This window comes from Hemitrygon akajei, chromosome 19 (assembly GCF_048418815.1).
Source record: "Hemitrygon akajei chromosome 19, sHemAka1.3, whole genome shotgun sequence".
NCBI classification, from domain to species: Eukaryota; Metazoa; Chordata; class Chondrichthyes; order Myliobatiformes; family Dasyatidae; genus Hemitrygon; species Hemitrygon akajei.
Window position 1 is genome coordinate 2555308 of NC_133142.1, and position 15122 is coordinate 2570429.

Below are 15122 nucleotides of genomic sequence, written 5' to 3' on the forward strand. Positions count from 1 at the left end.
CACACGACCCCCCTCCTCCCTCGTCCAGGACTTGACACACGATCCCCCTCCCCCTCCCTCGTCCAGGACTTGACACACGACCCCCCCCCCCTCCCTCGTCCAGGACTTGACTCACGACCCCCCCCCCCCTCCCTCGTCCAGGACTTGACACACGACCCCCCCCCCTCCCTCGTCCAGGACTTGACACACGACCCCCCCCCTCCCTCCCTCGTCCAGGACTTGACACACGACCCCCCCCCCTCCCTCGTCCAGGACTTGACACACGACCCCCCCCCCCTCCCTCCCTCGTCCAGGACTTGACACACGACCCCCCCCTCCCTCGTCCAGGACTTGACACACGACCCCCCCCCTCCCTCCCTCGTCCAGGACTTGACACACGACCCCCCCCCCCCTCCCTCGTCCAGGACTTGACACACGACCCCCCCCCCCTCCCTCGTCCAGGACTTGACACACGACCCCCCCCCCCCTCCCTCCCTCGTCCAGGACTTGACACACGACCCCCCCCCCCTCCCTCGTCCAGGACTTGACACACGACCCCCCCCCCCTCCCTCGTCCAGGACTTGACACACGACCCCCCCTCCCTCCCTCGTCCAGGACTTGACACACGACCCCCCCCCCCTCGTCCAGGACTTGACACACGACCCCCCCCCCCCTCCCTCGTCCAGGACTTGACACACGACCCCCCCCCCCTCCCTCCCTCGTCCAGGACTTGACACACGACCCCCCCCCCCCTCCCTCGTCCAGGACTTGACACACGACCCCCCCCCCCCTCCCTCGTCCAGGACTTGACACACAACCCCCCCTCGTCCAGGACTTGACACACGACCCCCCCCCTCCCTCGTCCAGGACTTGACACACGACCCCCCCCCCCTCCCTCGTCCAGGACTTGACACACGACCCCCCCCCCCCTCCCTCGTCCAGGACTTGACACACGACCCCCCCCCTCCATCCAGGACTTGACCCAAGCCTCGCCACGCCACCTCACCTCCTTCTCATCCCTGCTGGCACCCCGCCACCCCTCCTCCTCACCCGATGCCCACACCCCGCCACCCCTCCTCCTCACCCGATGCCCACACCCCGCCACCCCTCCTCCTCACCCGATGCCCACACCCCGCCACCCCTCCTCCTCACCCGATGCCCACACCCCCGCCACCTCTCCTCCTCACCCGATGCCCACACCCCGCCACCCCTCCTCCTCACCCGATGCCCACACCCCGCCGCCCCTCCTCCTCACCCGATGCCCACACCCCCGCCGCCCCTCCTCCTCACCCGATGCCCACACCCCGCCGCCCCTCCTCCTCACCCGATGCCCACATCCCGCCGCCCCTCCTCCTCACCCGATGCCCACACCCCGCCGCCCCTCCTCCTCACCCGATGCCCACACCCCGCCACCTCTCCTCCTCACCCGATGCCCACATCCCGCCACCCCTCCTCCTCACCCGATGCCCACACCCCGCCACCCCTCCTCCTCACCCGATGTCCACACCCCGCCACCCCTCCTCCTCACCCGATGCCTACATCCCGCCGCCCGTCCTCACCTCCTGCCCTTGCTTTTGGAACCCAGCAACAAGAGGAACAAAAGAAACTCAAGATCTATGAGAAGACCACGTACACGGCCCGTGTCAGCGCCAAGTTTGGCAAAGCGCTGAAGCCAGAGGAGGAACCAGGGATCGATCTCCAGGCAGAACATCATGCCAATGTGAAAAAACTCGCCGCTCTCAACAGTGACCCGACGTGGAAGGTTAAAATCACGAGAGGTACTTCCTCCTTCTTACCACCTCTGTGAATTTTAATATGAATGACACACTGTCCAGGTAGACAATAGGGATTAGACATTGTGGAATGAAGCTCTGTCCTCAGGGTCCCATCGCACACTCATGAGGTGCCGTCAGGCTTTGGCTCGAAGGAGGTGTTAGCTCTGGGTAAGCTTCTGTAAGGTTCCCCTTTTTCCCTTCTCTTGCTGTACTACGTGTAGTTTAAATAGCCATTGTTTGTTCTGCATACCAGATGTTGGAGTCCTGGGAAACCCGGAGTCTCCCAGGGAACTACATCCGCATAAAGTGCATCCGGCTGCAGCTCCTGGAAGACCGTGTTAGGGATCTGGAGCAGCAGCTGGATGACCTTCGGTTATACGGGAGAGTGAGGAGATCATCGATCAGACAGGAAAGTACTCATGCCAAAGCTGCAGGAGGTGGGTAGCTGGGTGACTGTCAGGAGAACTGGAAATGTCAATAGGCAGTTAGTGCAGAGCACCCCTGTGGCCATTCCCCTCAAAAATAAGTATACAGTTTTGGATACTTTTATGGGACATGACCTTCCAGGGGAATGCCACAGAGACTGGGTTACTGGTACTGAGCATGGGTCTGAGGGGCAGAAGGGAAAGAGGGAGAAGAGGGGTGTGGTAGTGATAGGGGACTCAATAGTCAGGGGAACAGACAGGAGATTCTGTGGACGTGAACTGGACACCCAAATGTTACGTTGCCTCCCAGGTGCCAGAATCGGGGACGTCTCGGATCACATCCACGGCATCTTGGGGAGGGCGAGCAGCCAGATGTCTTTGTACATATGACATGGGAAGCAAAAGCAATGAGGTCCTGAAGTGAGAATTTAGAGAGCTGAGAAGCAGGACCTCCAGGGTAGCAGTTTCTGGATTCTTGCCTGTCCAATGTGCCAGTGAGGGTAGAAACAGGATGAATGCGTGGCCGAGAAGCTGGTGCTCTGGGCAGGGCTTCAGGTTCTTGGGTCATTGGGATGTCTTCTGAGGGAGGTATGACCTGAACCTGAGGGGGAGCCATATTCTCACAGGCAAGTTTGTTAGAGCTGCTGGGAAGGGTTTAAAATCATTTGGTGGGAGGGGAATCAGAGTGGAGGGTCTCGGGATAGGACGGATGGTAAAAGAAGCAAGGATAGCATGCAGTCAGACTGTCAGGAAGGGCAGGCAGATGATAGCCAGCAGGGTGAGTATCAGTGCTCTTTTTGAAGCTTTTTCTTCAGCATTCTCATGTACTTCCAATTTCCACAAGCACTTCATTTTTTTAATAGGCATTGTTAGTCTCGTGAGACCATGGATTTGCACCTTGGAAGGTTTCCAGGGTGCAGGCCTGGGCAGAGTTGTATGGGAGGCCTTCCACTCTTCCCCTCTCCATGCCACCGATGTTGTCCAAGGGAAGGGCACTAGGACCCATGCAGCTTGGCACTTGTGTCGTCGCAGAGCAATGTGTTGTTAAGTGCCTTGCTCAAGGACATAAGACGCTGCCTCAGCTGAGGCTCGAACCAGTGACCTTCAGATCACTAGGCCGATGCCTTTTCCATTAGGCCACGCGCCAACACACTTCATTTTACCTCCCTGCTTATAGCACCCTTTTTTTATTAACCAGGGCGCCTCTGTCTCTTGAAGACCAAGCTTCCCTACACTTGTTATCTTTACCTTTTATTCTGACAGACACATACAAGCTTTGTACTCTCAGAATTTTGAAGGCCTCCCACTTACCGAGTGCACCTTTGCCTGGAAACAGACTATTTCGATCCACACTTACCACATCCTTTCTGATGCATCTTTCTCCAATTTAAAATCGCAGTCTGCGGAACTGACCTATCTTTTTCCAAGTTTACTTTGAAGCTAATGGCATTATGATCACCAGATGCAAGGTGCTCCTCTACACAAACTTCTATCACCAGCCCTGTCTCATTCCCTAATGGCAGATCCAGTGTCTCTCATTTTCAACAAACTGATTGAGGAAGCTTTCCTGAACACATTTGACAAACTCTATCCCATCTAGTCCTTTCACAGTAGAGAGTCTCAGTCAATGAGTGCACAGTTAAAATCACCTCCTATAACAGTTTCTTCCAAAAGTCTGCAATCTCTCTACAAATTTGTTCCTCTAAATCCCTATGACTGTTGTTTGGTCTGTAATATAGCCCCAATAACATGGTCATAACTTTCTTATTCCTCAGTTCCACCATAACACTTCACTAATTGAGTTCTCCAGTCTGTCCTGACTGTCTGTCACTGCTGTGACATTTTCCCTGACTAGTAACGCCACCCCCTCTTCCTTTAATCCTCCCCGCTCTGCCGTATCTAAAACAACGGAACCCCGGAATATTGAACTGCCAGTCCTGCCCCTCCTGCAAAAAAGTCTCACTAATGGCTGCAAAATCATAATTCCATATGTTGACCCATGCCCTGAGCTCCTAAAAATACTATAAATTGCAACAAGAATATGAAGGGAAATGGTGCAGAAACAGAGAAAAATAGTGAGGTAATATCCATGGGTTCATAGTCCATTCAAAAATCTGATGGTAGAGGGGAAGAGGTTGCTCCTAAAACATAGAATGAGGGGACAAGATTTGAAAGAGGTATGCAAAATTTTGAGAGGTATAGATTATTCCAGCTCTGTTCCCTTACTTTCCGGCCCTGGTGAGTCTCTGCCCGAAGCATTGACTGTTTACTCCTCTCCACTGATGCTACCTGATCTGCTGAGCTGTACCAACATTGTGTGTTTTACTCCAGATTTCCAGCTTCTGTAGAATCTATTGTGTTAATGTATTTGTACCCTTTCAGATCGTCACATTGAGAGGGAAACACTGAACGATTACATCAACAAGAAGCGGGAAATGTTTATGCTTCAGGTAACTCTCTAATTAATACTGTGGAGAATTTATTTGATCTTCTCCAGGCTAAATTCAAATTGACAGATTGGTTTATTATTGTCATTTGCACCAAGGTACAGTAAAAGCCACCTCTGGTTTGAATGCCATCCATACAGTTTCTTTCAGCACATCACTGAGGTGGTCCAGGGGAAAACAAGAACAGAATGCACTTTATTGCTGTTAGAATTGGTTTATGATTGTCACGTGTACCGGGATACAGTGAGAAGCTTGTTCATACAGGTCAGATCATTACACAGTGATTGAGGGAAAACAATAACAGAATGCAGAATAAAGAGTAACAGCTACTGGAAAAGTGCAGTGCAGGTAAGTTCATAACTGGCTAGACTGAGGGCAAGAGGCCATCTTATTGTACAAGGGATCTTTCAATAGTTGAATAACAGTGGGATAGAAGCTGTGCTTGAGCCTGGTGGGACCTGTTTTCAGGCTTTGTATATTCTGCCTGATGGGGGTGGGGAGAGAGAATATAGAATGTGTAGGATGCTTTGGGGTCAGTGAGAGTCCACACAGGTACGGCGAGTTCCTGAGCTGTGTCCATAACTCTGCAGTTTCTTGCAGCTGTGTGGGGAGGTAGGTGAGATGTAGTGTTGTCCTGGTTCCTAATGCTTCCTGGGCAATTGTCTGTGTCTAGTACTCGCTGACCATGAAGAAGGACGAGATAGGGAAACTGGAAGAGGCCGTGGCTGCCGAGGAACTGAAATTGCAGATGGCGGAGCGGTTCCTGGAGGAGGACGCTGCCATGTTCGACGAGTTCCTGAAGGAGAACGACAAGAATTCAGTGCAAGCGATGCAAATGTAAACATGGAACCTTTCCTATTCTACACACGAACTAGTCTCCGACCAATGTCCGATTCAGAATCAGGTTTATTGCCACTGACTTTTATAACTTGATATCTGATGTTTACTGTTTGCAAAGGTAAAAGGTACAAGCAGAGGTATTAAGTGAGTAAGTAGAGCAAGGTGAGAGCAAAATGGTGAGGTTGTGTTGATGGACCAGTCAGAAATCTGATGGTGAAGAAGCTGTTTCTAAATCATTGAGTGTGGGACTTCGGGCTCCTGTACAACCTCCCTGACGGTGGTAATGAGGAGAGGGCATGTCTCGAGTGGTCAAATTCAGAATAAGAATCTGATTTATTATCCATAAGACCATAAAACTGGAGCACAATTATGCCACTCGCCCACTGAGTCCACCATTCCATCATGGTTGATTTATTATCCCTCTCAAATCCCTTTCTGTAACCTTTGATACATTGACCAATCAAAAGCCTTTCAACCTCTGCTTTAAGTATACAGTACTCAGTGACCTGGTCTCCATAGCTGCCCGAGGCAATGAATTCCACAGATCCACCGCAATCTCTCTCAAGAAATCCCTCCTCATCTGTAGGTGGACAACCTTCTGTGGCTGTAAATCTCTGCGCCCCCCCCCCCCCGAGGTGAGACAGGACTCTCTGCCCCGCCCACCGGATTAAGTGTTGGTTCTGTTTATATTTGCCTAGTGAATGGTGATGGGGAGGGGTTCTCTGAAGGACATTGGCTGTTTGAGTGTGCTTGGAGACAGGTTCTTGCCCTGCAGATCATGTCGTGGTTTTTCGTGCCTCACAAATGACCAGGAGACGCAGAAGATTCTTCAAGAAGGTTTAAACTTTAATTTGCAAATCAAAGCTGAGACAGTCATTGAGCTAGTCGCTGATTGCCCACCGATCCTCGGACACAGCATTTTTTATAGCAATCTCCTGGTCCAGTTGCATTAGCATATGTAATCGATCTATAGTTGCGTGTTACACGTACCTCACGTACATCATTGTCCCTATTGTTTCTATCAATTGACTTAATTATGTTCTAATCTATATCTCTTAGCTACTTCTCATTAACACATCATTGTCTTCTACATTTTTAGGATATATGCATAGCAAATAGCAAGCTCTTTCTGTAGCAACCTCTCATTAACACACCATTGTCATCTTAAGACTGCAGTCTCCTACCAAATTGGGTACATGCATAGCAAATAGCAAACTCAGAACTGAGCAATGTTCTAATCTACATTTCTTTAGCTCTTTAGCTACCCTCTACATTCCTAAAATTTCATTCTACTAAATTGAGTACATGCATAGCAAATAGGAAGCTCAGAACTGCAAATAGCAAGCTCAGAACTGACTTCATAGTTTTGGTAAATTTATACTTTTATACTCCAATATATGCTCCTTTGAGACCCAGAGGGGTCTCACACTCACACAGAGAAAGAAGACTAAGAGTCTGCGCACAAAAGCCCCAATAAACTCAAGCACTTATTCCCAAATCTCGGGTTAAACTATAATTTTCTGCGCCAAGACCTCAAAGTATTCTCTCCGTTACCCTGGGCCGCTGAGCCAAAAACCTGTCCCTATGTATCTGAGACAGGGAAAAAAACTCAAAAGCCCTTACAATCTACTCCCACACTGTCGTTTTGCTCTTGTTCATCCTGCAGGTGTTGTAGGCTGTAACGATACATTTTCGGTGTTTCTTTCTCCACTAAGCTTGCTTCAGTAATTGCCACGAGCATCGGAAATTGTTTGGTTGCAGCACGCACTACAAGAGATTTGAGACAAGGAAGAAAACAGCACAGCACAAACGCACAGCTCAACAATATAATACTGACAGTTATTGCTATTTTAGTCAGCCATGCTCCCCATCCTCCGAGTCTACTTTCTAACAAATCAAAGAACTGATGTTCAAATCCTGTGTTCTGTTTGACCTCCGTCCGCAGATTCTTTAACTTATTCATTGCTCCGGTGAAAGACCCTTCTGAACTAGTATTGTTCGGTATGAAAGTGCAGCATTGTTCTCCAAACATTACACACACACCCACTTTTTCTGCCAAAAGCCAATCCAGTACCTGTCTGTTTTGCCACGCCATCCTGCTAGTTGCATCCAGCTGTTGCCCTAAGGCCTCCAGTGCATCATCGGTGTAGTTGATGAATCTCTGTTGATTATAGTATATATAGTTTATCCATTCAACATTTTTACTTACCCCTATCACAGGTATGATAGCTTCCCAGCCTGCAGCAATCTCATGCGGTGTCAGGCATGTCATTCGATTAGTTTGCATGCAGTGACTCATCAATGTTAATGGTAAAGCATCGACCCAATTAAGTTTAGTGTCTGCACAAATTTTGTTTAGTTTGGCTTTCAGGGTTCCATTAATTCTCTCTACCATGCCCTGCGACTGAGGGTGGTATACACATCCAAACCTTTGCTTTATCCTCAGCGCTTGTAGTACCAGTTTGACCACTTTCTGGATAAAAGCTGAACCATTGTCTGAGCTAACTTCTGTAGGTATTCCAAACCTTGGGATCACTTCATTTGTCAGGAATTTTACCACTGTCTTTATGTCTACGTAATTGATCACTAAATGTTTAAATGGTCCTTCAGGTACAGGAATGTGACCTATTGGGGTTGTAATTCCCTTCCGAACATTATTTTGTGCGCATACCTTGCACTGTGACAAAACAAAGTCCACTGAAGCCTGTAAATAAGGTGACCAAAAACCATCCTTCTTTATTTTCTTTATCACTTCCCCCCTTGCACAATGGTCCATCCCATGCGCTTCTGAAATCAGAATTATCAGTAGAAGGGTGGGTGCTACCAACAAACCATCTTCCGTGCTCCACAAGCCTTCCGGGTTCTGCTTGGCCCCCCTTTTTCTCCACATTGTCTGTTCTGCCAAAGTTGCCTTACCTTGTATTTCAATTAGGTCCTCTACGTCAGGTTCTGGAGTTAGGCTTACCTGGGGGGCAATGACAGCTGACGTACACCCAGACGCTTTTCTGGCTGCCTCGTCCGCAGCTTGATTTCCCTTTGTTATTACATCATTTCCCTTTTTGTGTGCCTGGCATTTTACTATAGCCAATGCTTTAGGTTTCATTATGGCTTTTATTAAGTCTAGAATTTGCTGACAATATTGTATGGGATCTCCATTACCTTTGTTTTAAAAAAACCTCTCTGCTTCCACACTGCCCCGAACAAATGGCATACTCCATGAGCATATGCTGAATCAGTATAGATGTCTACTTTCTCACCTTCCATCATTTCACACGCAGCTGTCAGGGCTTTGATTTCTGCTAGTTGGGCGGAACACGGTTGGGGACAGGACTCCATCCTAATAATTTTATAGCTCGACTGATCCTGCTGCACTACTGAGAACCCTGCATGATTTCCGTCATAGTCCCTATAACAAGAGCCATCTACGAACAGAACCTTTTTATCTGCATCCTCTAGTGGTTCTGACCGTAAATCTGCTCTCAATTTGGCAAATGCCATCGTCTTCCCTACACAATCATGGGATTCTCCTTCATAGTCTAAAGGGACAAAATTGGCTATATTATTGGTAGTGCATCTCTGTATAGTTATGTCAGGAAATGTCAATAGCATCTGATACGCTGCTATCCTGGCTGGCGTCAGCACAAATTTCCCTCTTTTTAGCAATTCTGCTACTTTGTGGTGTGTGTACAGAGTCACAGGATAGCCCAGGGTTACCGATGATGCCTTTTCATATGCATAGTACAGCGCCGCCAATCCCTGATAACAGGGTGGGTACCCCTGAGCCACCTCATCTAGTCTCGTACTGTAGTATGCTATCGGCTGCTTTGCTTTTCCTGTGCCTGTCTCCTGTGTTAGAACCGCTGTGACATAACCCTCCTGTCGGTTGGGTACATACAAATAAAAAACCTTCTCGTAGTCAGGCAAAGCTAATGCTGGTGCTGACTGCAATTCCTGCTTAATAGTATTGAAAGCTATCTCCGTCTCTCCATTCCACTGTAAGCCGTTCTTCAAATTTGTATGTCCTGCTTACACTGCTCCTCGCTGTGGGAGCAAATCAACAGGTCATCCACATACTGTACCAATGTACTTTCCAATGGTATGCCCTCTAGGTCTGCCTTTAATACCTGATTAAAAATGTGTGGTGAATGTTTAAATCCTTGCGGCATTCTGGTATAGGTATACTGAGCACCTCTGTAAGTAAATGCAAACAGATACTGACACTGGTCGGCCAGAGGAATGCTGAAGAAAGCCAAACACAAATCAATCATTGTAAAGTAACTTGCTTCTGGTGGAACATTAGTCAAAAACGTGTGTGGGTTGGGGACTACCGCTGGCCAGTCCTCTACCACATCATTTACCGCTCGCAAATCATGCACCAATTTCCACTTAGATTTATCTGCTTTTAAGACCGGCAACAACGGGGTATTGCATGGACTGTTTGTTCTTTTAAGCACTCCTATTTCAAGCAACCCCTGCACTGTCGATGCTATTCCCTCTTCTGCTTCTGGTCTTAGTGGGTATTGTGGTCTCCTGGGTGGAATTGCTCCTTTTTTCAGCCTTATTTCCACCGGACTAGCTGTTCTTATTTTCCCTACGTCCGTGTCATGCTGTGACCACAGAATAGACGGCAACTCATCTAACCTTTTATCTTTCTGCTGGCCTCTTTCCTTTCCCAGCACGGGCATGTGTGGTTGGGGAGTTATTTCGACCTCTCTCACTGTCCCTACCATATCTACACTTACCATTATTTTAATACAATTGTCTTCTGACATCCACACCTCTGGCGTGATTTCCCTCCACACTGTTATGGTTTCAGCACTCTTAACTAAAGGTTCTAAGTCTTTAGACTGATATCCCTTATTTACCAACAAAGTTACGTGGGGCGCAGCCTCCGGTATCCTGTACCATTTTTCTAAGAAGGTGTTCCACTTAACTTGTAAAGCTGCCCCTTGCTTTCCAATTATCACAGCCTCCCCCTTCCAGGTGTTGCTGGGTACATGCCTCCAGGTGCCATCTCTCCTCTAACTCCCTGTTCTGAGTCTTGTCAAAAATCACTGTACAATACAGCTCAGATTTGGGCATTACAGCCCTGGGCAATATAGCCTGCACGCCCTTTTTCCATTTTTCCCAGGTTTTCTGAATCTGGTCTGCGATGTCTCCTATCCAAAAGCCATTAGCCTTCTTGTCTTCTCGCACTATCAATTGAGCCCCTGCTCTTTTCACACTCAGCCCATTTCTGGTGCATTCTAATTTTAATTCCAGTTTCAACAAGGCATCTCTGCCTAACAAATTAATCGGAGTTCCTTTAAATACTAGCACCGGCAAAACAATTTATTTCCCATTCTCAACCGCACTGGAGCCGTGCACTGTGTCAACTGTTTTCCCTGAGAACTCTACTGTCTTAATAAACTTTCCTGACATGGGAAGGTGAAGGGCATACTGTGGCTGTACGCAAGTGTACGTGGCTCCAGTATCTATCATCATTGGTGTCAGTTGCCCTTCTAACATAACCTGAACAATGGGTTCCTCATCTGCCTCCCCTTTGCCCATAGCTCCTCTGTCCCCCTCCTTGGGACTTCCAGTCCTGTCTGGGCTGTTTGAATTTAGTCTGTTCCTGATAGAGCATTTGTGGGAATGCTCCCTCAAAGTCAATTATTGGCATGGGGTTTTCCAGCCCTTGTCTTACAGTATGATCGGTCCCTCCATATAGCAGTGCTTTGTCCAGTTCGATGGCTGTACTCGAACACCGGTGGCTGCTGGCAGCATCTTTTTGTTTTTCTCTTCTTCCTTCTTTGAGTTCTTCAAGCTGCATTTGTATTAACTTTCTTTGCACCTCTTCTTGCTGCTCAGCCAACCTTTGTTTGTCTTTCCGGTATTTCTCAACTGCATGGACTACGTGGTCTCTAAATTCTTGTGGGGTCTTTGACGTTAGCCCAACCACTTCCTCCAGTTTGGATTTTACTTGTGGTGGCATTGCATCCAAAATGCTATGTCGGAACAGTGAGGTCATAAATAAGCTATTCTCCACCTCTTGCTCAGTCTCCAGTCTCCACCTTTTCAACTGGTTTTCTACGTAGGCTGCTGGGTTTTCAGTGTCTCCCAGTGGATCCCCTTTTAAGGCTTTGGGGTCCACTTTGGGTGGATAAAGCTTTCTGAGGGCCTGCCATACCCTCTGCCTCACTCTGTCAAACCCATCTCCATCAGTTCTTGGGTCGTTCGAGTTTACTATGCCAGCCATTTCCAGTAGTTCATTAAATTTGGAGGTTCCCATCAACCTTATCAACAGTGCCTTCAAATCTCCCATAGCCAATAATCGTCCCACTGTTTCTTCTTCAAAGGCTCTAATCCATTTCCCTGCTCCTTCATGTAAATTGGGCAGAGTGTTTTTCAGCCCTTCTAGGTCCTGGGATCCCCAAGGGATATACTGCACTTGTCCTGATCCTTTACAACGGCATCATTCTTCCTCCTCCTTCCCACCTGCCCTGGCTTTCCTCCTCATCTGCCTCCCACACAAATGTCTCCGGGGTCCTCTTCTTCCCTCGGTCTCCCTGTGGAGTCCTTCCTTTCTGTCTTGATTCAATACTTGGTTGGCCCCTAGAGTATTTTTCGCATCTCTCCTGGCAATCTCCTTTCAGTAACTTATCTAGCTCTCTCTCTACTTCCGCAAGTCGCTCCCCTACTGCCTCCTTCTCCTCTTCTAGGTTTCTGCCTCCTACCTCTTCCCCACAAATTCTCGTATCCTCTCTCTTTCCACTTAACTCAATCCTTCCACTTATTTCATCCATTCAATCTCTTCTCCCATTTCTCTCTGTGCCTGTTCTATCTTTATCCTTTCTGCCTGTATCTCCTTCCATATCGCCGCTTTTTCCTTCTCATATTGTTTTTTCTCCTCATTATCCCAAACCTGTACTTCTCCCTGCATGTTTACGGTTCCCGTCAGCAGGGGGCACTGCTTAAGCCAGCTTCTCACTGTACCCTTCTCTCTAACAGGCTGTTTCTCCAGCACCTTAGTGTCTTCCTCGCTTGTAATCAATATTCTACCTGTCCTCCTCAGCCTTTCTCCCTCCGCTCTGAAGAGTTTTAGCACTTCCACTTCTCGTTCTCTTTTTTGCCCTCTTCTTAGATTTATCTTTTGATTTGTTAATTTTTAATTAGTCCTTCCATTACTTCGCACAAACTTACATCAAACGTTCCTTCTCTTGGCCACTTTGTGACCAGGTTTTTGGTTCTTTTTTTCCCATTTTTCTTAAGTTTTTGTGATCTCATTTTGAATTAATGGCAATTTTTTGCTCAGAATCTCTACTGCTGTTCCTTTACCTGTCATGTTATTCTCTCTTTTTAAGGTATTTCAGAGATTCACAGTTTGTTTACTGGATAATATTATTTACTCTAATTCTACACCTAGTCCTAGTCTAACACCACGTGGACTTTTTCTTCCTAGTCTAACACCACGTGGCGTGGACTTTTTCTTCCTATAACTTACTCTAATTCTACGCCTAGTCTAACACCTCGCCCGTTCAGACCCTTATCTCTTAAGGCGGTATCCACGAGGATTTTCTACTCTAATTCTATTCTAACACCTCGCCCGTTCAGACCGTTATCTCTTAAGGCGGTATCCATGAGGACTTTCTACTCTAATTCTATTCTAACACCTCGCCCGTTCAGACCTTCGTTTCATACGAAGCGGTGCCCACAGGGATTTACCAACACCACGTGGACTTTTTCTTAACGTCTTATTAACTTATTTGTACTTACCCTCACTGCAGTGTTCTTGAGCAATCCTCTGAGCCTCCTCTGTTAACCCCCAATTCTGCCAGATTCTTTGGATGGCAGTGGTTCCACACTTCTGAGACTCCAAGACCTCCCCAAAGCCAACAGAATTCTTAGTCCAAATTGTCGCAAAAAGCGCTTTCCTTTTGTTTGGGTGCACCCTTAATTCTGTTAGCCTTGTGGGGGTCCCTAGAGGACTGGGAAGCGTCTCCAATCTGCCGTTTCCCTTCCGCGGCGCGGGTCTCTATCCAGTCCTGCCACGGTCGCCAATTTTGTCGTGGTTTTTCGTGCCTCACAAATGACCAGGAGACGCAGAAGATTCTTCAAGAAGGTTTAAACTTTAATTTGCAAATCAAAGCTGAGACAGTCATTGAGCTAGTCGCTGACTGCCCACCGATCCCAGGACACAGCATTTTTTATAGCAATCTCCTGGTCCAGTTGCATTGGCATATGTAGTCGATCTATAGTTGCACATTCGTACATCATTGTCCCTATTGTTTCTATCAATTGACTTAATTATGTTCTAATCTATATCTCTCAGCTACTTCTCATTAACACATCATTGTCTTCTACATTTTTAGGATATATGCATAGGAAATAGCAAGCTCTTTCTGTAGCTACCTCTCATTAACACACCATTGTCATCTTAAGACTGCAGTCTCCTACCAAATTGGGTACATGCATAGCAAACAGCAAACTCAGAACTGCGAATAGCAAGCTCAGAACTGACTTCATAGTTATGGTAAATTTATACTTTTATACTCCAATGATCACTAGATGGTTCAGCTCACATGGGGAATCTCTGTAGGTTCTGTGGCCCCCAGAGATGGGAAAGAACTATGTTCTATGTTAACTCTCTGTCCCCCAGGATTGAAGTGCTGACCCTGTGTATATTTGCAGAGCGGAGCAGGAGACCAAACTGAAGCTGGAAAAAGTTGCAGAGATAAAGAAGTTGACAACGCAGATGATGGCTGTAAAAAAGTGAGTGTGTTATTCAATCAGATTCATTTATCACGCATACATTGAAACAGAAAAAATGTGTCACTTGTGTTAACAACCAGCAACGAGCTGAGGCTGTGCTGGGGGCATCTGGCAAGTGCCAACACACATTCCAGTGCCAAAGTAACATGTCCACGGCGCCCAGCAGGGCAACACCAAACAAACCATGTCCAGCCTCACGGACAGTCCTCCCACCCCAGGGGAGGCCTCCAGACTCTCGGCTTTGGCTTCAGTTTTTGGGCTGGGGACGTTGGTTGCACATGTCCCTGAGAAGGTGGGAGTGAGCCTCGTCTTTGACCTTCTCCAGTCCTACTGATTGGAAACTTAGAATGAAGGGTCGAAGAACTGGACAACACTGGGGTCTGCCGCACGATTTAGACACGAGGGTCAGAGATGGAATGGCAACGTATTTTGAAATCGGGATGGTGGTGATGTTGGAAGTGGTGGTTTTCCTCTGTGACCCACACGGAACATTGGAGAAACTCCAGGTCAGGCAGCATCTGTGGAGGGGAATAAGCGGTCAACATTTCAGGCCGAGACCCTTTGTAACGATTGGAAAGGAATGGGGAAGATGCCAGAATAAGAAAGTGGGAGGGAGGGACAATGGGTGGAAAAGGCTGAAGAAGATGGGACAGGGGAGTGGACCACGGGAGAAGAGCAACGGGGAGGGGAACCTGTGGGAGGAGAGGAGAATGGAGAAAGAGAGGAGGGGGAGGGGAGAGAAATTACTGTAAGTTAAGAGAAATCTATGTTCATGCTGTCTGGTTGGTGGCTACCCGAATGGTATGTGAGGTGTTGCTCCTCCAGCCTGAGAGTGACCTCATCACGGCAGTAGAGGACTGACGTCCAACCTTTCCCAAAATGCAACACACCTTCCATGTCTTTGC

The 15122-nt window shown here is 47.9% G+C and overlaps 1 protein-coding gene across 1 annotated transcript in view; it reads left to right on the forward strand.

Moving 5' to 3' along the window:
• Positions 1 to 14221, forward strand: part of cfap100 (cilia and flagella associated protein 100) — a 28179-nt gene extending 13958 nt beyond the window's left edge. Inside the window, exons 5-8 of the mRNA XM_073072946.1 lie at positions 1565 to 1757; positions 4562 to 4629; positions 5300 to 5463; positions 14137 to 14221. Coding sequence (XP_072929047.1) covers positions 1565 to 1757; positions 4562 to 4629; positions 5300 to 5463; positions 14137 to 14221 — 510 coding nt within the window. The remainder of the gene's footprint in view (positions 1 to 1564; positions 1758 to 4561; positions 4630 to 5299; positions 5464 to 14136) is intronic.
• Positions 14222 to 15122: the final 901 nt, after the last annotated feature.